The 23,951-nt window shown below is 51.6% G+C and overlaps 1 protein-coding gene across 2 annotated transcripts in view; it reads left to right on the top strand.

Moving 5' to 3' along the window:
• Window positions 1-23,951, top strand: part of LOC114234292 (anthrax toxin receptor-like) — a 92,364-nt gene that overhangs the window by 30,094 nt on the left and 38,319 nt on the right. Inside the window, exons 2-9 of one of the 2 annotated variants that reach the window (XM_028156939.2) lie at window positions 8,237-8,308; window positions 9,562-9,633; window positions 11,975-12,056; window positions 12,153-12,186; window positions 16,817-16,896; window positions 16,971-17,039; window positions 17,371-17,451; window positions 17,543-17,603. In XM_028156939.2, coding sequence (XP_028012740.2) covers window positions 8,237-8,308; window positions 9,562-9,633; window positions 11,975-12,056; window positions 12,153-12,186; window positions 16,817-16,896; window positions 16,971-17,039; window positions 17,371-17,451; window positions 17,543-17,603 — 551 coding nt within the window. The remainder of the gene's footprint in view (window positions 1-8,236; window positions 8,309-9,561; window positions 9,634-11,974; window positions 12,057-12,152; window positions 12,187-16,816; window positions 16,897-16,970; window positions 17,040-17,370; window positions 17,452-17,542; window positions 17,604-23,951) is intronic. The other variant, XM_054728748.1, reaches the window with a different exon arrangement.

Below are 23,951 nucleotides of genomic sequence, written 5' to 3'. Positions count from 1 at the left end.
GCTCACATGGGCCTCTTTCCTTAAAGCTTTATGGTGACATCTGGAGTCCAGGCATGTATCTCTCAGCCATGACACTCCAGTCAAAGTCCTGTTAACAAAACTACCCTTGGAAACTGGTCCTATTGAATTCATGCAAAGAAACATATTGCCATAACTCACTCATTAAGAATTGTCAAATTCCGGAGGAATCAGGTAGAAAATATATATAATTTACCAAATTGCTTTAAAAATGCTTCCTGGTATCTGAAAAATAAACATTTTAAGAATCAGCAATGCTTTCAACAAAAGTAACAAAAACTATATAATCACTTCCAGTTTATTCAGTCCAGTAGTAAATTTTTTTCTGGTTTTTCTTGCCACTACGTCTATAAATCCAAATACTTTATAGAGTTCTAATAATTTTCATTCAGTTTAAAGGGGATGATCCGAAAATGTCAGAGTCCCCTTCCATGGATCCCTCAGAAGATGTAACATTTCCCCAAATGCATTTAACAAAACAGTGACTGTCTCTAAATGACAAGAAGAAATTTTAAATGACTCAGTTATGGATTTGATTATAATAGAATCTTGTCCTTTCTGCAAAACATAGTATTCCAAGATAACAATTAGAGTTATTATTTCTTTACTAGAGGCCTGGTGCACGAAATTCGTGCACGGGGGGTGCGGGGTATCCCTCAGGCCAGCCTGCACCCTCTCCAATCTGGGACCACTCGAGGGATGTCCAACTGCCCATTTAGGCCCGATCCTGGTGGGCCTAAATGGGCAGTCGGACATCCCTCTCACAATCCAGGACTGCTGTCTCCCAACCACTCGCCTGCCTGCCTGCCTGATCACCCCTAACCACTCCCCTGCCAGCCAGATTGATGCCTAACTGCTCCCCTGCCAGCGTGTTTGCCCCTAACTGTCCTCCCCTTTAGGCCTGGTCACCCCTAACTGCCCTCCCCTGCAGGCCTGATCCCCCCCAACTGCTATCCCGTGCAGGCTTTGGTCACACCCAACTGCCCTTCCCTACAGGCCCGGTCACCCCCAACTTCCCTCTTCTGCTGGCCTGGTCACCCCTAACTGCCCTCCCCTGCAGGCTTGATTGCCCCCAACTGCCCTCCCTTGCAGGCCTGGTTCCTCCCAACTGCCCTCCCCTGCTGGCCTGATAACCCACAACTGCCCTCCCCTGCTGGCCATCTTTGGTGGCCATCTTGTGTCCACATGGGGGCAGGATCTTTGACCACATGGGGGCAGCCATATTGTGTGTTGGAGTGATGGTCAATCTGCGTATTACTCTTTTATTAGATAGGATAGAGGCCTGGTGCACAGGTGGGGGCCAGCTGCTTTGCCCTGAAGGGTATCCTGGATCAGGGTGGGGGTTCCCTTGGGGTGTGGGGCAGCCTGGGTGAAGGGCCTATGGTGGTTTGCAGGCCAGCCATGCCCCCTGGTGACCCAAGCAGAGGCCCTGGTATCTGGAATTTATTTACTTTCTACAATTTAAACTTTATAGCCTGGAGCGGAGCCAAGCCTCCTGCTCGCTCAGTGGCCAGCAGCCATTTCTTTTAGAGTTTGTGTTCTTCTATAATTGAAACTTTGTAGCCTGGAGCAGAGGCCTAGGCCAGCCAGGGCTACAGAAGCTTTGCTTCCTCCATTTGCCGGGGGAAACCCAAGCCTCCTGCTCTTTCCAGCTCCATGGCTGCCGCCATTTCTGTTTGGATTTGTTTACCTTCTATCACTGAAACTTTGTAGCCTTGAGTGGAGGCTTAGGCCTGCAACGGCATGTGGAAAGCTTGGCTTCCTTTGTTACCGGGGAAACCCAAGCCTCCCTCCTGCTCTCTGTGGCTATAGCCATCTTGATTGGGTTTATTTGCATATTTGCTCCTGATTGGTTGGTGGGTGTGGCTTGTGGGAGTGGCTTGTGGGTATAGCGGAGTTAGGGTCGATTTACATATTACTCTTTTATTAGGTAGGATTTGAAAAAGCATCCCATGTACCTTAAGCAGAAACTTTTTCTTCATAAGAATAGAAAACAAATCCTTGAGGCATTCCAGAGCCTATTAGAGTTTCTTAAAATTCAAACCCTGGAAAGATTGTAAAATTTATTTTACCAAAAGATTGTATATCATCATTATTAAACAGTATTAAACTATTTATTCATTCAAAGTAACAAAAGGGTATTAAACACACACACAGGCTAGCGAAAATTAAGTTCTCATGATTAAGTTCACTTTTTTAAGTAATTAAGTATCTGATTAAAATAACACAATATGTAATCATTTCAATAATTTGTAGAACTTTTTCTTCCTAGGCAAATACAGGAAAAACTTTTTACCTTTTAACAGACTGGAAAAGGACTAAACAAATTCTGTATTAGCTTATTTTAGATTCATTTATCTAAGTCAATTTATTATTCAGATTACCTATAATTTCCTTTTAAGATTTCTCTTCACAGTCCTTCTATAATTTTCATAAATCTTATTATTCATTTATCTTTAGAATAACTTACTTTCCTTTTCTCTTCAAAAATGTGTGTCCATACCATACAATTTCTTTTCAATTAGTTAGAATTTGTAACTCTTAGAAACCTTAATTTTTAGGTGACAAGTAAGTACTTAACATTTCTCAGATTAGCAATACATTCACATTTTAAGAGTTATATTTCAAATAAAATATAAGACATATTCATTAACAGATTCAAATCCATCCTCTAGATTCTCTGCAATAAAAATCCAAAAGTAGGCAAACTCAGATTAATTAATATTTCAGTATCCTATTGTTTCAAAATACCTAGGTGTTTAATAATTTTTATTATTTAACCCAGAAAATTCCAAAGTTTTAAGTTACCAAAGACATTGGAAAAATACATTTAGGCATAAAATTATCAATGAAAAGATTTTTCATAAACCCTTCATTTAAGTTACATATATTTATAACTAGGGGCCCGGTGCACGAAATTCGTGCACTGGTGGGAGGGGGGGGTAGGGGGGGTGTGCCCCTCAGCCCAATCTGCACCCTCTTCAATCTGGGACCCCTCAGGGGATGTCCAATTTCCAGCAGTCGGACATCCCTCTCACAATCTGGAACCGCTGGCTCCTAACCACTCACCTGCCTGCCTGCCTGATTGTCCCTAACCCCACTGCCTGCCTGCCTGCTCGCCCCTACCTTGATCTCCTGCCAGCCTGATTGCCCCTACCTTGCCCTCCCCTATCAGCCTGATCACCCCAAACTGCCTGTGCCTTGGCCCCCCGTCTGGCCTCCCTCTGGAGGCACCACCCCCATAACCCCAATGCTGCTGCCACTGGAGGTGGTTATGGCTGCCTTAGCCTTGGCCTCTGTAGCCACTGCGGCTTTGTCTGGAAAGATGTCCAGAAGACAACCACTCTAATTAGCATATTACCCTTTTATTAGTATAGATTTGGGGACCATTACAACCACGCAGAACTTGAAGAAAACACATGGCCCTGGTCAGTTTGGCTTAATGGAGAGAGCATCGGCCTGTGGACTGAAGAGTCCAGGTTTGATTCTGATCAGGGGCACACATGCCTGGGTTTCGGGCTCAATCCCCAGTAAGGGGCCTGTGGGCGGCAGCTGATCAGTGATTCTTTTTTTTTTTTTTAAATATATTTTATTGATTTTTCACAGAGAGGAAGGGAGAGGGATAGAGAGCTAGAAACATCGATGAGAGAGAAACATCTACCAGCTGCTTCCTGCACACCCCCCACCGGGGTATGTGCCCTCAACCAATGTACATGCCCTTAACCGGAATCGAACCTGGGACCTTCCAGTCCACAGACCGACGCTTTATCCACTGAGCCAAACCAGTTTCGGCTGATCAGTGATTCTTATCATTGATGTTTCTATCTCTCTCTCCCTCTCCCTTTCTGAAATTTTAAAAATATATATATATTTTAAAGAAAACACATGATCTTCACTTTGGGCTTTGTCATCTTACAATATCCTGTGTGCAGTGTTTTAACTTCCCTCAACTTTCCTTTACCCACCTTTAAAGTGCAATCTATTTTGGGGAAGATGATCAGGAAAGTGATTCCAGTGGGTAGAAGTTTTTTTTGGAGGGGATGGGTCACGAAGATATTTAAAAATTGAGCATGGTGATGGTTGTACCACTCTGAATTTACTTTAAAAAACCAGTTCATTGTACACTTTAGGTGACATGTACAGTATATGGGTATTTCTCAACAAAGCTGTTCTTTTATTTCTTTTTAAATAAAGACCAGTCTTATAATCAGTTGCAGGTGTTTTCAGAGGCCCCTCAAGATTTGCTTACCATGTCCCAAATCACGGCTGTGATTCCCAGTTGCCTCCAGTCCTGGTGGATCTGGATGGTGTGGTTTGCAAAGGAGAAGGTGGCAAGAGGCTTAGGGAATTTCGGCAACCCCATTCCCCTGGTCTCCTCATAGGGCACCAGGGCCATTCCCACTGTGCCAGCTCTGCTCCCTTTAACCTGTTGGGCAAAAGAATCCTGCGTGCTCTGGCCAGAAAGTGCATTCTTTCTTAGCTGGCCCCCATGCTTTTTTTAAAGGTCGTTTTATGGATTCAAAAGAATAAACAGAGATGTGGAAAGCTTTTGTCAAGGCAGACACCCAGGGAGCGCAGGGCTCGGCCCTGACACGCCCCCTGGGTGGCGATCGCCATGCTGACACCCGGGGAGCGCCGGGCTCGACCCGGACAGCCCCCCGGGTGGCGATCGCCATGCTGACACCCGGGGAGCGCCGGGCTCGGCCCGGACAGCCCCCCGGGTGGCGATCGCCCCCGGGACACCCACAGAGCACTGGGCTCGGCCCGGACAGCCCCCCGGTGGCGATCGCCATGCTGACACCCGGGGAGCGCCGGGCTCGGCCCGGACAGCCCCCTGGGTGGCGATCGCCATGCTGACACCCAGGGAGCACCGGGCTAGGCCCGGACACGCCCCCCCGCGTGGCGATCGCCCCCGGGACACCCACGGAGCACCGGGCTCGGCCCGGACAGCCCCCCGGGTGGCGATCGCCATGCAGACACCCGGGGAGCGCCGGGCTCGGCCCGGACACGCCCCCCGGGTGGCGATCGCCATGCTGACACCCGGGGAGCGCCGGGCTCGGCCCGGACACGCCCCCGGGGTGGCGATCGCCATGCTGACACCCGGGGAGCGCCGGGCTCGGCCTGGACAGCCCCCCGGGTGGCGATCGCCATGCTGACACCCGGGGAGCGCCGGGCTCGACCCGGACAGCCCCCCGGGTGGCGATCGCCCCCGGGACACCCACGGAGCGCCGGGCTCGGCCCGGACACGCCCCCTGGGTGGCGATCGCCCTGCTGACACCCCGTGAGCGCCGGGCTCGGCCGGACACGCCCCCCCGGGTGGCGATCGCCATGCTGACACCCGGGGAGCACCGGGCTCGGCCCGGACACGCCCCCGGGGTGGCGATCGCCCCCGGGACACCCACGGAGCGCCGGGCTCGGCCCGGACACACCCCCGGGTGGCGATCGCCCCCGGGACACCCACGGAGCACCGGGCTCGGCCCGGACACGCCCCCGTGGTGGCGATCGCCCCCGGGACACCCACGGAGCACCGGGCTCGGCCGGACATGCCCTCCGGGTGGTGATCGCCATGCTGACACCCAGGGAGCGCCGGGCTCTGCCCGACATGCCCCCCCCTGTGGCGATCGCCATGCGGATCCCCGGAACTTACAGGATTGGGCGCAGCCATCTTGGTCTTCCCAACGGCCGGATGGACCACCCGGAGTCCCGCCCCCAGCCTCTAGCAGGCCCAATCATGGGCATAGCGGAGGTGCGGTCAATTTGCATGTTTCTCTATTATAAGGTAAGATGTCTTAATGACTTTGAGATTTTAAAGCCAATTATTATTACCCAAGGCATTTTCTTGGCAAATATTGTAACAGAGATAAGTCATGTGCTAATTCTTCTTTATAAACTGGGAGTGCCTCCCTTGCCCACTGCTATTTCTGCAGAACTGGTCCTCCTAGGAAAAAGACTCGGGGGGTTAGAAGGTTTTACTTCCCATATTTTTCTTTCTGAGTAGACTTTAACAACATGAAATCTTGCATATCAGAAGAGATCTTAAAAACAGAAACAAACAAACAAACAAAAACCCCTACAGTAAATAAATAAATGGTGGGGGAAGAATCATCATTGCTGATTCTTAAGTCCTATACTTAAGCACTCTCAAAAGTATAGACTGGGCACTAGTTGGTTTGGCTCAGTGGATAGAGAATCAGCTTGTGGACTGAAGGGTCCCGGGTTCGATTCTGCTCAAAGGCACGTGCCCAGGTTGCGGGCTCAATCCCCAGTAGGGGACAGAGGCCACCAATCAATTTTTCTCTCTCATCATTGATGTTTCTATCTCTCTCTCTCTCCCTTCCTCTCTGAAATCAATTTTTTAAAAAGTATGGACTGGGACATTAGCCTTAGAATCCTATCTCACACTAACCAAGTAGAGCAAATGACCTATGGTTCTGAGAAGCACAAAGCCCACACAGCAGACACAAAGGATTCCCTACGTTCATAAAACAGCAAAGAGAAAACTAAGTGCCCAAAAGATAGAAAACAAGTAAAGTACATCAGTAACCAAAGTTGCATTACAGACAGACAGACAAGAACTCTCACTGGAACTTCTGGCAGCTGATGCCTTGAGAGGGAAAGCAGGAAGGGTCCCCAAAATTGACAGCTGCTGGGAAGTTCCTGCAATCCCATCCTTAAACAAATTAAACCAACAACAATCAACAGAGACACTCTTATATACACTGCTAGACGCCCAGTGCATGAAATTTGTGCATGGGTAGTGTCCCTAGGCCTGGCTGGCAATCAGGACCGATCTGTGGGGCGACCAGCAGAGTGATCAGGGCCCCCGCTGGCACCTGCCTTGGCTGGCCTGGGGCCTGCGGGCTGGGGGCAGCTCCTGCGTTGAGTGTCTGCTCCTTGGTGGTCAGTGTGCATCAGAGTGACCGTTCATTCCGCCGTTCATTCTGCTGTTCAGTCAATTTGCATATTAGACTTTTATTATATAGAATTTACAGGCACACACAACCTACCAACAAGAACTTCACACATGCTCCTTGTCTTTCTAGCCACAGACACCACAGAATGCCCTGCGTAAAAACAAACAAACACTGAAGCAGAGCCATGCCTCCCAAACCAGAGGGGATCAGCCTAAGGGTTTGGAGGCCAGGTCAAGGACCACTGGAGGTCTTTTGCCATCCAGAGCTGATCAGACTCAACCAGTAAATGCATGCCCTAAGCCCAGACGAGAGGCAGTACAATGTCTCCCATGCCATACATAGTACATGCTTCCTTACAAGGAACCCCAGACAGGAAGCAGCCACTGCTTCTCATGCCATACAAGCACACTTGATTCCTCCTACAAAAACGCTTGATTCAACTTAGGTCTCAGGTGATATGACAGAGATTGCTGAGGCTATGGCTGAGATTCAAAACAGGAAAATTCCTGGCAGCACTGCAAGTAAGAGTCCAGGGCTCAGCCCGGGAACCGCCAGTCCAGACAGTAAGTGGAATGCCAACACTCATCCCAGAGGAGTCACTCACTTACACCCCGAGTGTTCGCCAGATATGTAACCAGACAATCAATGGATTCATGCTGCTTGTCACTACTTGGGACAATTAAGCAGAGATAGGGTTGAATCGTACATGAGCAGTTTTGCTAATACTGCTGGCAGTATGGGAGTGCAGCAGGTCACCCACAAAAATCTGCTCTGTGCCCCACCATATGCCAGTAGACAAAGATTACATGGGTAAGTGGGTAAAGAGGCAAATGGGTAGTTCACAGATATGCAAAAGGACTTCGGATTTTCAAAGGGCTTAGTGATATGCGAGATTTGGGGTCTTCAAGTGACTAATGATATGCAAAGGCAGGGTCTTCAAAGGGCTGGAGATTCTGGTTTCTGGATCTGGTTTCTGCAACAAAGTTGTTAATCTTTCCATGATAATAGGTAGTTCCAAATGGGAAGGAAGGGCTGCATTTCCTGGTGAGCTCCTAAATGTGATTGCCAGCCAGGTTAGAATGTGCCTTCTCTAATCAAACAAAACAATCACGATTAACAGCATGATTAATATTTCTTACAAATCTAGCTGGTTCCCCAACATTCTATTTCTGCCCCTATTAGCAGCCTTCAACTACAAGAAGTCGCGAGGAACTTCATACAAGGAATGCTGTGAGGTAGAAAAGACTAACTATGCCCATGGGATGGATGCACCTACTCCCTCTGACACAAGTCTTCATTTTCAGGTCAGGCAGTGTGGGCAACAACTGGAACCACATTTCCAACCTGGTGGAGGAGGTGGTGAAGAAGATTGGAAAGTATGGCTCTTCATGCTGTGGAGTGTTTCCCTGCTGGGCAGAGCACATATAGACTCAGTGGGCCTGGGTGACCCTCAGGGCAGGGGCACAGGCCCCAGAGAAGGGCTCTGAAGCAGGAAAAGACAGGCCAGTCTGGTCCCACCAGGTCTTGGAGACTTTGCTTGGTTCCAAGTTGGAAGTCAGACCATAGAGCAAGGGACACAGGCTGCCAGTGAGGACCTCATAGATTAGGAAAAAGGCAAACCAGTAGTAATACAGTAGCTGAACACCTGGGTAAATGGTGCTGAGGGCAAACAGAAAAGAGCATAGGACTCATAAGGCAACTAGAAGGGAAAAAAAAAAAACAAAAATTCCTAGAAGAAAAAATCCAGGATAGCTTGAGAGAGGATGCAGAAATTTGAACTAGGTCTTGAAAAATGGAAAAAGAAAGGGTCACAAGACCAACTGGAGACTGCCTGTGGAGGGAGTGGTCTGTTTGACTTAGAGTGAAGTTAACACTGAGGAGGGAAGGGAAGGAGGCTGGACTGACACAGTGGGACTAAGGCCATAGAGGTTCATAATGCTAGCCCGAGGGTTGGCACTTCTTGGTGTGAATAATAGGAGTTATGGAAGCATCTTGAGCAATGCTGTGAAGTGATCAAGGTTGAGTTGCTACAAGAAAATCCTGGTGATTGTGGGTAAAATGGAACAAGAGCCAGGAGCAGTAGCAAGCAGTGCTAGGAATTTATGGTAGCCATTTAGCTAAGGGATAATGGAGTGAAGCAGATCAATAAGACAGTGGCCAGGAAGAGAAAAAGTGAGGGGTGTATTCTTGTGAAGAGCAAGAAAAATTTAAGATGAGATGAGGTGGGGAAGACAGGCAAGAAGGGAAGAGAGTGAAGATCCAAAGAAATTGACAGTAGAAGAGAACGTTCACACAGGATGCACAGGTGTCTATCTCCCTGTGTTTGCAGCACGCATGGGCACATGTGGGGTGTGCCTGCGTACATGCCTGTGTGAGTGTGAGAGACTACAGGCTGTTGGAGTACAGGGCTGGAGCAGGAAGCCATCCAGGAATTTTCTTCCAGGAAGGAGCATGATCTTCTCAGAATTCTTCACTTAATTCATGGGAACCACTGGGATTTGGAAAATGGGCCCAAAGTGGAAGAGTTGGGGTGGGGGACAGCGTAGGTGTCACGCACCCCTCTGGCTGCTCATTAGGGTCATTCTGAGCCTCTGTCTGTGTCATCTCACGAGGAGTGCTTCGTCCCCAGCCCAAAACAACGGATATCCTTCATCACCTATTCCACAAAAGCCCAAGTCCTCATGAAGCTCACCTCAGACAGGTAAGTGCTTCTTAATCCCCTAAGGCAGGCCCAGTGGGCCAGGCTGAAGGGAGAGCCAGCGAGTGAGGGGTTCCCTGAGACAGAAGGGGGAGCACACTGGTGTGCAGGTTGGGCTGGGCTGAACTCCCCACAGAGCCCATCCTGGCCCCAGCCCCAGCCCTGAGCCCCCTCTGCACCTAGCTGTACTGGCCCTGACCGCCCCTGTCCTTCTAGACCATCCCTGCCCTGAGTCCCCCCCTCCCTTTTCTTAGCACAAGCTGGCTGTGAGCAGTCCTGGGATCTGGTACCAAGAGGTGTGGTCCTTTATGAATGTGGCCTGTGTCTGCACCTGCTGTGCTCTCTCACTCTCTGCCCTGGCCAGTGGGCTTGGGGCTGGGACAGAGACAGAACCAGAAAGGAGGTCTTTTTGCATTGAAGGGACAGGCTTCAGTGTGTGTGGGGGCGGGGGGGGGGGGGGGAGCTGGGTCCCGTGGTGTGTCTGAGGCAGGAGGCCCTGAGTTGTGAGCAGCAGGTGGGCTGGGTGTTTGAGGAAGGCAGCCAGCCCTGCATCCCAGGTGGGCCGTGGGCAACCCCATCATGGTGCCCACACCTGACGGTGGGAAGTTATGGAGCTCTGAGCAGCTGGGAGGCCGAGATTCCCATGGACACACAAGAGTGGAACCAGGTTCAGAGTGGGTGAGGCCCCACAGACAGTGAAGGACGCTTAGGAGAGGCTGCAGCCCAGGATTTGTGGCACAGGGTGCTGTGCAGGCCCTGGGAGAGAATCAGGAGCAGCAGCGCGATGCAGGGACAGCCAGGCTGCAGGAGCGGGTGAGGGCCAGCGCATGGCCACAGCACCCGGCATCCAGCTCGAGGAGGAGCAGGAGGGCCTGGCTGCCCTCCCGACAAGGGGAGGGAAGGCGTGGTTCTCATTCGGTGTGTGGCTTGTGTTTAGGACAGGGAGACCTGGGTGGGGTTCAGGTGGGTGAAAGCAAGTCCATGGGCAGGGACTCTGGAGGTGGCAGGGAGAGTGGCAATGGGCGCTGGGCCTGGGCCTCCGGGGGAAGAGCACCTCCTGGGGGACAGGGAGACCACTGCCTCCTCCAACAGCTGGGGCTCAGGGTCTGACCAGGATGAGCTGTGGGGGGCCCCTGGAGGACACCAGGTCCTCTCTGGAAGGTGAAGGCGGGGCCACCTTCCAGGGGGTGCCAAGAGTGTGAGATCCTGGGCATGGGAGGCAACACTGTAAGAGAAGGTCTTCTAGAGGCAGCAGAGCCAGGCTCCTTCAGCAGCAGAGCTGGGAAGGGGGCTGGCAGGGCAGTGCCAGCGAGAACAGCTCAGGAAAGCAAGGCCGGGCAAGCTGTGTCCTGGGCCAGAGCTGGGAAGGGCTGGCAGGGCAGCGTGTGTGCGCTGCTGTGGGAAACACGCAGACCTTCCAAAGTGTGGTGAGCATAGGGGAGGGTGTTTATGCTGCGCTGGACAGGGCCTGGCTCGGCCTCGCTGGCCCCTCCCCGCTGGGCTGTGCCAGCTCGCCCCCAGGGCAGCATCTCTTCTGCCTGCAGTGAGACACCGGCCTTCGGGTGCAGACTCTGCTCTGCCTTCTATGGCAGCTCCTCCCTGTCCCATTGGATCAGCCTGAACCTTAGCCCCCAGCGCATGCCCCCACCTGCCCTGCTCCCTGCCCTGCAGCCTGCAGAGGACCGCTCTTCCCTGCACGGCAGCCCCAGGGCCTCTTCCCCAGCGCTGCTCTTGTTCTCAGGAGGCCAGGAACCTCGCACTCGCACTAAGCAGCTTGACTACTTCCTGTAACACGGACCCAGAGGGGCAGGGCTTGGGAGGAGCCAGTCAACCTCAGGGTCTGTGCCAGGGGAGGTGGGCACAGGCAGGGCCTTAGCAGGATAGCCTTTTCCAAGTCAGCCTCACCTGTCGGAGGAGAGTGTGCCCCCTGAGGGACGTCTCAGAGCTTCCCACTGCCGGTCACGTTGTAGGTGCGGGGTTGACACTGCACATGCATGGGTGCTCCCCTCTGACCGCAGATGGTCCCGGCAGGGCCCTTGGTGACGTCCCTGACGTCCATGTGCCTGAGACGGGGATGAGCTCAGAAGAAGCCAGGCCACAGCCCTGGAACCAGCAGAGCATCGTCCCCCAGCCCCACCCAGTGCTCAGCAGATGGGCGACAGCAGACCTGAGCAAGGCCCATCAATTTCAAAGTCACAGGGCAGAAGGGCCATGGCAGGGCCACTTGTCTGTGTTCTCCCTTCCAGGCCGGCCGGCCAGTGCTAAAGGGCATCAGGATAGCTCGGAGTGTTTTTACCTGTCAACATCTCATTCCACCCCTACCCTCTTTTTACATTTTTTTCAGAAAAGCAATACAGGATGGGCTTAGCCTTCTTCGAAATACAGTGCCTTCGGGATCCACAAACATGTACGAGGGACTTGAATTGGTACAAGCTCTAGAGTTCTGAGAATTTACTCTACTTTGTCAAGTTCTTAGACTATTTTGGAGTCATCTCACCTATCATTGCTTCATTTTGTTGCAGGCAAATGATCAAATTGAACAAGAGAGATATAAAGGTAAGCTGCCTGCGGACTTCATGTGGTCATGTCCGGGGTAGAGCAGGCAGGGCCTCCCTGAGGTCTGCACGCAGACCCTCCTTGGCCACTTCCCAGCACTGACACTGGAGCACGCACTTGCCCTCCCTGTGCTGCAGGCTCCTCTGTGCAGCGAGGATAAAAGCCACCCCGTGAAGTCTCTCAGAGCTGCATGGGATCCCCTGGGTGCATTCTTGGTTCTTATTAAATACTAGAGGCCCTAGGGGTGTCCCTCAGCCCAGCCTGCACCCTCTCTAATCTGGGACCCCTTGAGGGATGTCCGACTGCTCGTTTAGGCCAGATCCCAGGGGATCTGGCCTAAACGAGCAGTCGGACATCCCTCTCACAATCCAGGACTGCTGTCTCCCAACCACTCACCTGCCTGCCTTCCTGATTGCCCCTAACCGCTTCTGCCTGCCAGCCTGACCACCCCCTAACCACTCTGCTGCCAGCCTGATTGATGCCTAACTGCTCCCCTGCCAGCCTGTTTGCCCCCAACTTCCCTCCTCTGCCGGCCTGGTCACCCCTAACTGCCCTCCCCTGCAGGGTTGATCACCTCCAACTGCCCTCCCTTGCAGCCCTGGTCCCTCTCAACTGCCCTCCCTTGCAGGCCAGGTGCCTCCCAACTTCCCTCCCCTGCTGGCCATCTTGTGGTGGCCATCTTGTGTCCACATGGAAGCAGGATCTTTGACCACATGGGGGCAGCTATATTGTGTGTTGCAGTGATGATCAATCTGCATATTACTCTTTTATTAGATAGGATAGAGGCCTGGTACAGGGGTCGGGGCCAGCTGGTTTGCCCTGAAGGGTGTCCCGGATCAGGATGGAGGTTCCCTTGGGGCGTGGGGCGGCCTGAGCGAGGGGCCTGTGGTGGTTTGCAGGCTGGCCACACCCCCTGGCGACCCAAGCAGAGGCCCTGGTATCTGGAATTTATTTACCTTCTACAATTGAAACTTTGTAGCCTGGAGCAGAGCCAAGCCTCCTGCTCCCTCTGCAGCCAGCAGCCATTTCTGTTGGGGTTAATTCACCTTCTATAATTGAAACTTTGTAGCCTTAAGCAGAAGCATGGGCCCGGCCAGGGTGTGCGGAAAGCTTTGCTTCCCCTGTTGCTGGTGGCAACCCTGGCCTGCTCTCTCAAGCTCCATTCTGCCGCCATTTGTTTGAATTTGTTGACCTTCTATAATTGAAACTTTGTAGCTTGAATGGAGGCTTAGGCCTGGCAATGGCAGGCAGAAAGCTTGGCTTCCTCTGTTACCTAGGAAACCTTGCTCTCTGTGGCTGTAGCCATCTTGGTTGGGTTAATTTGCATACTCGCTCTGATTGGCTGGTGGGTGTGGCTGGTGGGTGTGGTAGACTTAGGGTCACTTTGCATATTACTCTTTTATTAGGTAGGGTGAGGTGCTTGACCTACACTCAGGCTGCATGAAAAAGCAAAAAGCAAAGCCAAGGACCTAGGACACAGGATTCAGTTTGCAGAAGAGAGAGCCAAGGTGGGGGCGGGGGTGGGGGGGCCTCGCTGGCCGCACAGTTCTGGCTATGACTCCTGTCGTTCAGCTTCTTCCCTTTGGTTGACTGGTCCTGTGACAGTGTCTCCAACAGAGGGAAAGGCTGTGTTTAGCCGGAGCCATCTTCATTTGGACAATAGGGTCGCAGCTGTAGTCAGGAAAAACATGTGGACCTGGTTGGGAACAAGTTGAGCTGGGCGTGGGATCTGCTGCCCATGTGCCTCTGATCTTGAGTGTGAACCACTGGAGTGGGACCTGGGCCTTAGACTCAGTGGGTCTGGCTTCTCCTCCCTTTGCTCATCTGAAAGGCTGTGCTGTCCACTGAAACAGCTGCACATCTGCTAGCAGTGAGAGCTCAGTAGGAAGAAGCCTGAGCTGGACTCAGTCTCCCCATCCGTAAAGTGGGTTCGGGCAAAGGTCCCTCTTCCTCTGGAGTCAGTAGCAGTGTCCTCCAAGGGGGACTGGATGTCATATAATTGGGTCTGGGCGACCTCCCCAGGAGGAGGAGGTGTGAGGAGCAGTGCTGTGCCCTGGTCACTCGGGTGCTTTAACCCTTTGCACTCGCTTGCTTTTTTCTTGATTCCTTTATTCTACTCGGGATTTAATTTTTTAAATACCCCAGATTTTACAAAGCGCGGCAGTAGAATAAAAAACTGGAGTTTCTTTTCATACAAACTTATTTATTTGGATTTTTTTATATTTCAAATTATTGATACATTCAAAGAGTAATTTTAATCTCTATAATTTTTCATGGTGTGATATTTTTTGAAACATCCACCCACAGGAAGACCTGGTTTACATTCACATGTTTCGCAAATATAAATCGTCTCTCTTCTTCCTCCTTTGATTTTTCTGTTAGAACAAACAACACAATCTTTCTGTTTTTTATTAGGGTGAGGTGTGATTATATGGAGCTTTCCATCTAAATGTTGCTCTAAGTTAGTGGATAATAATCTACCCCTGGAAGTTAGTGTTACATCTCTGAATTCTCCAACAAGATCATGTACTAGTTTCCTAATAAATTTCACATGCGTTATCGGTTTTTCATTTTTTCTTTTTTGGCATTCTTTGTACAATATATAGGAATTTACAACACTGACCTCAAGCCCCCAGAAAAACAATTTACGCCACCATTTTAGAGTCTTCCTCATAAAACAGTATGTGCCTGTGTAGTGATCAGCTATATCAACACCCCCCATAAACTTTGTATAGTTGGTCACGACCTTGGGTTTGAGAACTATTTCCTTCCCACCACCACGCACTCTCCTTTCCACAGACTCAGTCTCTGAAGTGTCCCATGTACTGAGCATTGTGACTATCCTCTTGTCTTTCCACGCAAGAAGCATTACATTTTCATCCCTGAAAGCCACTATCTCTCCTTTCATTAGCTTTGGATGTTTGATAACAGGTGGATTATCTTTCCTATTGGGCATTATTGTCCATGTCAAGTGTGTTTTTTCCTTGAACAATTCCTTTGCAAGAGTGACACTAGTGTAATACCTGTCAGTGAAGAAATGATAACCTTGAGAACCAGGTACTGAGTTCTTCAATCTTTCATGAAGCTCTAAAACTATTCTGCTAGTAAAAGGGAGATCAGGTCTCACCAATGTTTCAGATGTTATTCCTCCATAATAAAAGACAAATGAATGTACGTAACCACATTTTGAATCCGAGAGGACATATAAACGAATACCCCATTTTGTTGGCTTTTTAGGATTATATGTGCTGAAGTGTATCTTTCCCTTGAAACCAACAGCCTCATCAACAGCAATCTCTCTTCCAGGACAGAATCTCTCCCTAAATTTCATTTCAAGGTATGACAAGAAGCAGTTTACCTTCTCGGTTCTTGTTCTCGAATCTTTACTTGACTTTTGGTCGTTTTTCAAGTGTAACATCCAAAATATTTGCAAGAATCTTTCTCTTTTGAAAACAGATCGAATAAATGGTATATGAGACTCAAAATCCATGGACCAATTACTCTGCAAGTTGGGGTGATTCAATACACCCATATTTAGTATTACACCAAGAAAAGCCTTCATTTCCTCTATCGTCACATCTTTCCAGTTATTCCAAGTGGATCGCTGGGATAGTTCTTTCTGGCTAATTTTATGCCTAGCATACTCATTTGTCTCATCCGTTATATTTTTTATCAACGTCTCAGTAAAAAACAACTGAAAAAAGTCTATTGGTGTGGCACATCCAGAAGGAACTTGAGGTCCAACATGTAACTGACCAGTGGAGAGAGGGATTCTGCTAGGCTCTTTGTCATTCACAGATGTAGATGTCCACTTTTCTTTTTCCTGTTTTCCCCTAGAAACATAACTTTCACTGGGTCTTATATCCGATTTCTCAATGATATCACCTATATCTCCATCACTCTCACTCGAATAAATAATTGTGCATCTTCATTTTGCCTTTATGAATTCAATGTCACTGTCACTGTCAGTACTTTCAACCAGATCTTCGGGCAAAGCAAGGGACTTTTTCCTTTCTGTAGTTCCACTAGGACCAGCGATTTGTTCATCATCTCCACTTGCATCCTCGGAGATCTCACTTTTGTCACTATTACATTTTTCACTTTTTTCTTCGTTTTCGAAGTAAAATTCATCATCGCTGCTTTCTATGTCTTTGGAAAACTTATCTATCCTAAGGAGGGGAAATTCACTCAGAACGTGCGACTGCTAGGGGGCAAACCAATCATCCAACTAAACCCTGTGTCATGACAACATCTGTGATATGCTAATAGAAACCTAAACAAACCTAGGAGACGAAAAGATAAGGAAGGTTCTTTACCAAGGGAAGATGATGCAAGCTCAAAAAGGCATGATGCAAGGACTCAGGCCTTGGACCCTCCTACTCAAGATTGCTGCCTATGCAAAAGATAAGCTTAGGTGGTGGCATCAGTTGAGAAGGCATTTACATTTTACTTGGCCTTTCATGCTAGTGAAAACAAGAAAAGATACTGGAAAAATAAACAAAAATCCTCCTTCCCCACGCGGTGAAACTATGTGTCGAGTGTGGCTCGACATACGAGCTGCTACTGATACTAACCTCGACATCTGAGTGCAAAAGGTTAATGATCAGCCTGCACCCTGGTATTTCTTCAGGAAACACCGACCCAGTGACGATTATCGCTCTGACTGATGGAACACTGTTATTACAAGCGCATGAGGAGTCGAAGAGAGAAGTGAGTCCAGTCGTCATCGTTACTAGCATTTTGCTCCACGCATTTCCTGATTGCTCATCCCTGTCTTTATCTAGGCTGCAAAGTCTCGGCAAATGGGGGCTGTTGTTTACGGCGTGGGTGTGAATGACTATAACAGAGAACAGGTAATGCTGAGCAGGTAACCAGAGACCCCTGAGCCCATGTGGGGAATGTTTCAAAGGCAGCTTCCAAGGGTCGTCCGGAGGCTGGTCCTTGACCTCATGGCGAGTGTTTGGAGGACAGATTGGCACGCAGAAACGGGGAACAATGTCATGTAAAATCCTCACCAGAGGTGGGGGCCAGAGCACTTTCCCCTCGAGGCTGGGCTGCTGGGGGCACCAGGCTCTGGATCTAGAAGTCTAACTTGGCCTGAGTCCAGATTCTGTCTCCTGGGAGGGAGACCTGCTGTGTCCTCAACGTCTGGCTGTGGTTCATGCCGTCACCTTTGGCTTGTAGCTGGTTCAAATTGCAGACAGCAAGAATCACGTGTTTGGAGTGGACACTGGGTTCAAGGATCTAGTGAAGATTGCAGATTCAGTGAGTTGGGTTGGGTGTTAGAGGGGTGATGGGGTAGCTTCCCACCATAACCTGTTCCACCTCCTCTGACCCTGCCAACTCTGCATTGCAGCTCTCAAGAATCTCCTGCTTTGAAATTACAGACGCCATCCCTTCCACTTTATGTGCAACAGGTAAGATGTGAAGCTGCTCTTATAAATACAGCAGTCTGTTTGTGTTGTGAGTCTACACTGTGCGTGTGGTGGGTGTGCTGTCAGCGTGTGGTATCAGTGTATGTGGTGGGGGTGAGTGTTGTGCATGTGTATAAGTGTGGTGGGTGTGAGCTGAGTGCATGTGGTGTGTGTGCTGGAGGTGACTGCAGGGTTGTTGTGGGTGTGTCTGTATGAAGTGGTCTGAGAGTACATGGTATGTGTATTGTAGGTGAATTTGGGGTTCTACTGGGTGTGTGAGTATGTCTGTATGAGTGGTACGAGTGTGTATGATGAGTGTGGTGTAGGTGAATGTTTTGTCTAAGTGGAAGTGTGGGTGTGTCTGCAATGAAGAGGCTGAGAGTGCAATGGTGTGTGTGTCGTAGGTGAATGTTGTTTCTAAGTGAGTGTGTGGGTATGTCTACATGGAGTCATGTGAGTGTGTGTGGTGTGTGTGGTGTAAGTAAATGTGGTGTCTGTGGATTTGTGGGTGTGTCTGCAATAAGTGGTCTGAGTGTGTGTGGTAGAGGTGACTGTGGTGTCTGTGGGTGTATGGTATGTCTGCATGGAGTGCTCTGAGTGTGCACAATGTGTGTAATGGAGGTTAAAGTAATATTTTACTGGGTGAATGGGTGTTTCTGCATGGTCTGAGTGTGTGTGGTTGAGTGATTTGTGGGTCTTTGTAGGTTTGTGAGTGTGTCTGCATGGAGTGGTCTTACCAGTAGTATGCATGGTTTTGTGGTGAAGGTGACTGGTGTCTGTGGGTGTTTGGCTACATCTGCCTGGAATGATCTGATTGTGCATGGTGTGTGGTGGAGGTGACTGTAGAATTTTAGTGGGCGTGTGGGGATGTCTGCATGGAGTGGTTTGAGTGACTGGGGTGTGTGAGTGGTGCAGGTGAATGTGGTGTCCGTGGGTGTCTGAGTATGTCAGAAAGGACTGGTCTGATTGCATGGTGTGTGTGGTGGACATGAATGTCATGTTCTTGGGGATGTGTGTGTTCATGGAGTGCTCTGATTGAGTGTGGAGTTTGTAGTGGAGGTGACTTCGGTGTCTGTGGTTGTGTTGGTATGTCTGAGTGTTTGTGGTGTGTGGCATAGATGAATGCGGGTCTTTGTTGGTATGTGGCTATGTCTGAATGGATTGCTCTGAGTGTGTATGGTATATGTGATGGAGGTGAATGTCATTTCCTTGTTGGTATGTGGTTATGTGTGCATGGTGTGGTGAGTGTGTGTGGGGGTGTGGTAGCAGTGAATGTGACGTCTGTGGGTGTTTGGGGTGGGGGGAAGTGTTCTGAGTGAGTATGATATGTGTGGTGGAGATGACTGTAGTGTCTCTGGGTGTGTGGTGTGTCTGAATAGATGGTCTGACTGTGTGTGGTATATGTGGAGAAGGGGATTGTGGGATCTATGGGTGTGTAGTGAGTCTGAATGGAGTGGTCTGACTGTGTGGTGTGTGTGGTCGAGGTGATGTGGGATCTGTGGGTACTTGCACTGTGTATGGCCCGGTGTGTGGGAAAGTGTGGTGTACACATATTTCTGCCCCTATGGTTTGTGTGTGAGGGTACAGGTATGTAATTATATTTTTGCCAGCTGTTCTCAGATATAACGGACTTAGAGCTTAGTGGAAGTGAAAGTCATCAGTGTGAGTCATTCAGCCCCGCATCGGGAGTTATAAGAATATTTTGGAATCATTCACATGTAAATCCAGTGTAATTATCCTTTAAATCTCAAAACCAAAAGTCCAATGAAGAACTGAGAAAAAATATGTTAGAAACCTCAACAAAAAAGCCAGCAAATGAATCCAACTGCACATCTCAAGGAAAACGCATCAAGACTAACTAGGGGACCCCTGAGAAATGCAACTTGGATACCAGATTTAAAATCAACGAGATTTAGCGCATCAGCGAGAAGGAGGAGAAACATGGTTATCTCAAAGGGGAAGGAAGCCGTTACACAGTGCTCCCATCCACTGTCATCCCAGGACCAGGCAGGCGACAGGCTCCATTGACACTAACCATTGGGGCGAACAGCACCCCCAAGGGTAAAAGACAAGACTCCCCCTGACATGGATCTGGAACTTGACAAGGAGCCCTCCCTCTGCACCCGCCCCTGAGGGAGCCTCATCAGTGTGCTCAGGGCCTCCTGTGCCTCCCCTCTGTGGTGGGAGCCCTCCTTCTGCACCCGCCCCTGAGGGAGCCTCATCAGCCTGACAAGCACTTAATGGGAAAACTCAAGGCAGGACTCTGAGCACAAATGAATTGGAAGGACTCTTCCATCAGGACTTCACCCCAAATAAATGAGTGAGGGGGGCCTGGGGCTTCAGGCGGGGAGAGCAAGGCATCCATGGCCGGCCTCCCAGCTGCTCTGGGGCAAGCAGAGGCCTCTCCTGGCCTCCTGCCACCAGGGCTGTGCTCCAGCACACCCTCCAATCAGGGCCCTGGGCACTGGCAGGCCACGTCCCTACAGCAGCCTGGCCCTGGACTCAGACACCTGTTAGCGGGACCATTGGGGAGGTGGTCCAAGGCCCTCCCTGGGCTCCTGGGCCCTCCTGCTGCCGACGCTGGAGGTGGGGATGGGCTGGGCGTCTTGCCAGCCCGGCCTCAGCTTCCTGGGTCCAGTCCCCACACCCTTGGAGGCCTGGCCCATAGGCCAGCCGCCTGGATAGCTCTTCTGACAAGATGGCACCGCCGGCTCCCTGCAGCCCTGGATCTGTCCCTCTCACGAGACCCTTGTCACCAGTATGTACCATGGCTTCTGCGTGGCGGTGTCCACGGCTTTGTTTGTGTCATTCAGTTTTTCTTTATCCTCCACACTGTTTTCATGAAAATTATCAAACCTAGAGCAAGTGGAAGCAATCTTACAATGAAGGGCCCTCTCTCATTCGGATTGTAGATGAGTATCTGACCACATTTCCATATCACTCATCTGGCCATACTTCTGTTTCTCCTCATCTGCTCTCTCCATGTCTGATGCATTTCCAGGGCATTTTGTCATCAGGCTCTCCTACCCCACTCCCTTCCTTCCTCCGCATAACTCTCATTGCGCCTGTCTGGGGCACAGTTCCATTTTTGAGAGGCAGCAACCCCAAGTGTATCGTTGAATGCTTTGACAGATGCAAAAGCACTAGTGTAACCAGAACCTCATGAAGAAACAACATGGCCAATGGCCCAGAGTCCCCTCAGGCCCCGTGCCAGGAATGGAGGCGCAGCTAGTCTTGTGGCCTTTCTCTCCCTTGAGGGGTTTGCTGCTTTAAAACTCTTCCTCCCCTGACTCGTGGGTAACCTGTCTGCTGGGCGCACTCAGCACGGTGCTTGGAGTTTGGTCCTTCCTGTGGGTTTGCTGGGGGTGCCCAGGGCGCGTCACCCTGGGAGGCAGGCTGCAGGTGGCTCCTGATCATTCCTGTTCCTTATGTGCCTGGCCCTGGAGGCTGGGACATGCTGTGTGGAGGGGGCGGCCAGAGGGGGTGGGGCAGGAGAGACCTGAAGGGCAGGGCAGGGCAGGAGCCACGGGGCAGCACGGGGACACTCCTGCAGCCAGCATAAAGGCTGCTGTGGGCCAGGATGGTCAAGCTCCCCCTGAGCCCTTCCCTGCTCCCTTCAGAGAAAAGCACCATAAATCCTGTATCACGTGCCCTGCAGAGCCACCTCAGGGTCCTGGACAAGGTCATTGTCACGTTATGCACTCATGCCCTACACGATATTTCCCAACCTTCTGCACAGTCTTCGGTTACAGGGATGCACCAACTATCTCATTAGTCTCCCCACTGTCCTTCATGTGGCTTTTCTTCCTGTGGTTGTTACTGTTGGAGGAATTGGGGTTCTGGGTGCTGAGAACAGAAGGAGCAGCTATGGGGAAAAGCAACATTTCTTTAACTCCAAGTCTCTTCTTTCAAAACTCTGAGCCCCTCCCCCTGGCACCCACTTTCGGAGACTTGCAGAGGTAACGGGACCCTCTGGGAAGTGCAGCAGCTGAGGACAGAGGGGCTCTCTTCCAGGGCACAGTGGCAACTGAGCAGCGCGTGAGGGGCAGCGGGGAGCACAAGGGAGGGAGGGAGGGCATCTGGGCCACGGGCAGCAGGCACGGCTCCTGAGCAGTGAGGCCCAGCTGTGCTCCTGGCTGTCCCATGGCCCTGCCCTCAGTGGCCGCCCTCCCCCCTGTCCCACACAAGGAGCAGGAGGCTGGGCCCATCCTTCGCTGAGGCTGTGACCACCAGGGCGTCCGGCTTGCACTCACAGCGCGGTGAAGCTGAAGGCCAGGGACCAGGTCGCCGGGTATCAGGGAGGGCCTGTCCCCAGCAGCAATGGTGTCGCTGGGCCTTGGAGCTGGCACTCGAGGACAGATCTGGGCCCTGTACCAGCCAGGGGTCAGGGAAGCTACCCGCCTTCTCCAGGCACCGCTTCTCTCTGTAAGCCGGGGAGTAACACCGAGCTGGGGGGTCTTGGGAGCTTTTGGAGAAAGTTGAAGGATGGTGCAGAGTCCATGCTCAGTTAGTGGGGACCGTCACTTTGCACCAACATAGGAGCTCCTTGCCTTGCTTGCTCACAGATGGCCCCTTTCTGGTTCCTTCTGGCTCTGTGTGTGGCAGGTGACGACGCTTTCTCTTTCTGCCACGTTTGGAGCCTGAACTCCCCACACTCAGGAGAACTTGCCCTCTCTATATTGAACTACAGAATGCCTCATCGGTTTAGGCCCTGCCTTGCAAAGAAATACTTCTTTGCAATAAATAAATCTGGAACATGCATTGCAAATGATCATCTGGGAGACTGAGGGGCAGACCTGCTCAGGTGGCCTGTGTTGGGCCAAGGGAAGGGGCTGCGTAAGAGACAGGACCTGCGGGTTTCTACCAGGCGAACACGGAGCCCACGTGCTGGTGGGCAGGGCCTGATGAAGTTGAAGCCGGCCCCATCGGTTCAGAAGCAGCCTTGTGTGACTGGCCACCGTGCCTGGGAGAAGGCCCATTGCTTCGGGACACAAGCCTGCCCTGGATCGGCCACACGCCCCATGTCTCAGCACAGGGCCGTTAGCTGGCCTGCCCGCTGCCTCTCAAACCAGCAGTGCTCTCTGGGGCCTCAAGGAGGCTCAGGCTGGTGCTTGGTCATGGAAACTGCCTCGGGGACCCTCGGGCAGGCATGTAGGGTGATCAAGAAGCATGGCCCCAAACAGAGGATGATGGGCTAGAGAGGGCAGCTCCTTGAGAAGTCAGGGTCTGGGCCAGGGGGAGCTGGCATCCGAAGAGGCCATGGCCCAGACACAAACAGAAAGAAATCCACTGATGCCAGGTGTTCCCGCTTTCCAAAATAGCTAGAAACCTGGATTGTTGGGAGGGGGTGCCATTTTCCAAGTTCGATCTGTTTTTTAAAACTCTTGAAAGGCTAACACGTCCGCAGGCCAGCACCTGCCACACCACAAGAGCCTGTTTTCTTTAAGGCGGAGGACGGGCGAGCATTGCCTTGACAGAAGGGGTGCTGCAGGGAGACCTGCAGCAGGAGGAATCGGAAGGCCAGGCCCAGGGCCGCGCTGGCCTTTCTGAGGAGTGCCTCCGATGGACGGACTGGGGAGTGAGGCCGCCTGAGCCAGAAGCGGGCTGGAGGCAGTAACCTTGGGCTGGCAGCAGGAAGACCTGCTGGCTCCCCGGCCTCACGCCCCATGCCCAGCCCACAGTCTGTCCTCACTGTGACCCTGGTACTTACCTCAGGAACTGCCAGGGGCCTCCATCCTGGGGGTGGGGGATGCCAGGCCCAGAGCTGCAGCTCAGCACGCCAGTGTCTCAACACATGCAGAATGAAGGCCCGGGACTGCGGGCAGGGTGGGCTCCTGGAGGGCCAGAGGGAGGCAGAGCAAGAGCGTCCTCTGCAGACTCTGGAGGCTCAGCTAAGACAGGACGGCCCCTTCCATGCGAGTCCCCTGTGCAGGGCGCTGGGCTCCTTCCTGCCGCAGCCACTGCACACCCTGCCCTGGGTGCTCCCGGCTGCCAGGCACAGAATGTCAGGGAGGAGGAAAGGACCCCGAGTGTCAGGAAGTCCCCAAGGCGCCCAGACCTGGGTGCTCAGCTCAGACCTGAGGCAGGGATGTCCTCACTCCTCTCTCATGTATGTAGGGGCGGGGTGAGCAGTGCTGCACCCCTCAGGGGCCAGGGAACCTGGATCAGAAACCCAAGGCGGGTCTGTCCTGTGGAGGCGGTTGGAGCCTTTCAAGGGCTCCACAGTCAGGGGCTGAGCAGACCCCTGAGAGCCTGGGGCCCAGCCCCACCTCCTCACAGTGGACCCTCAACCTCACCAGGTGAGGATGTGGCCGAGGGGGCGCACAGATGTGGTCAGAGTCAGTATTGCTC

This window comes from Eptesicus fuscus, chromosome 17 (genome assembly GCF_027574615.1).
Source record: "Eptesicus fuscus isolate TK198812 chromosome 17, DD_ASM_mEF_20220401, whole genome shotgun sequence".
NCBI classification, from domain to species: Eukaryota; Metazoa; Chordata; class Mammalia; order Chiroptera; family Vespertilionidae; genus Eptesicus; species Eptesicus fuscus.
This window is presented reverse-complemented; position numbering and strand designations above follow the sequence as displayed.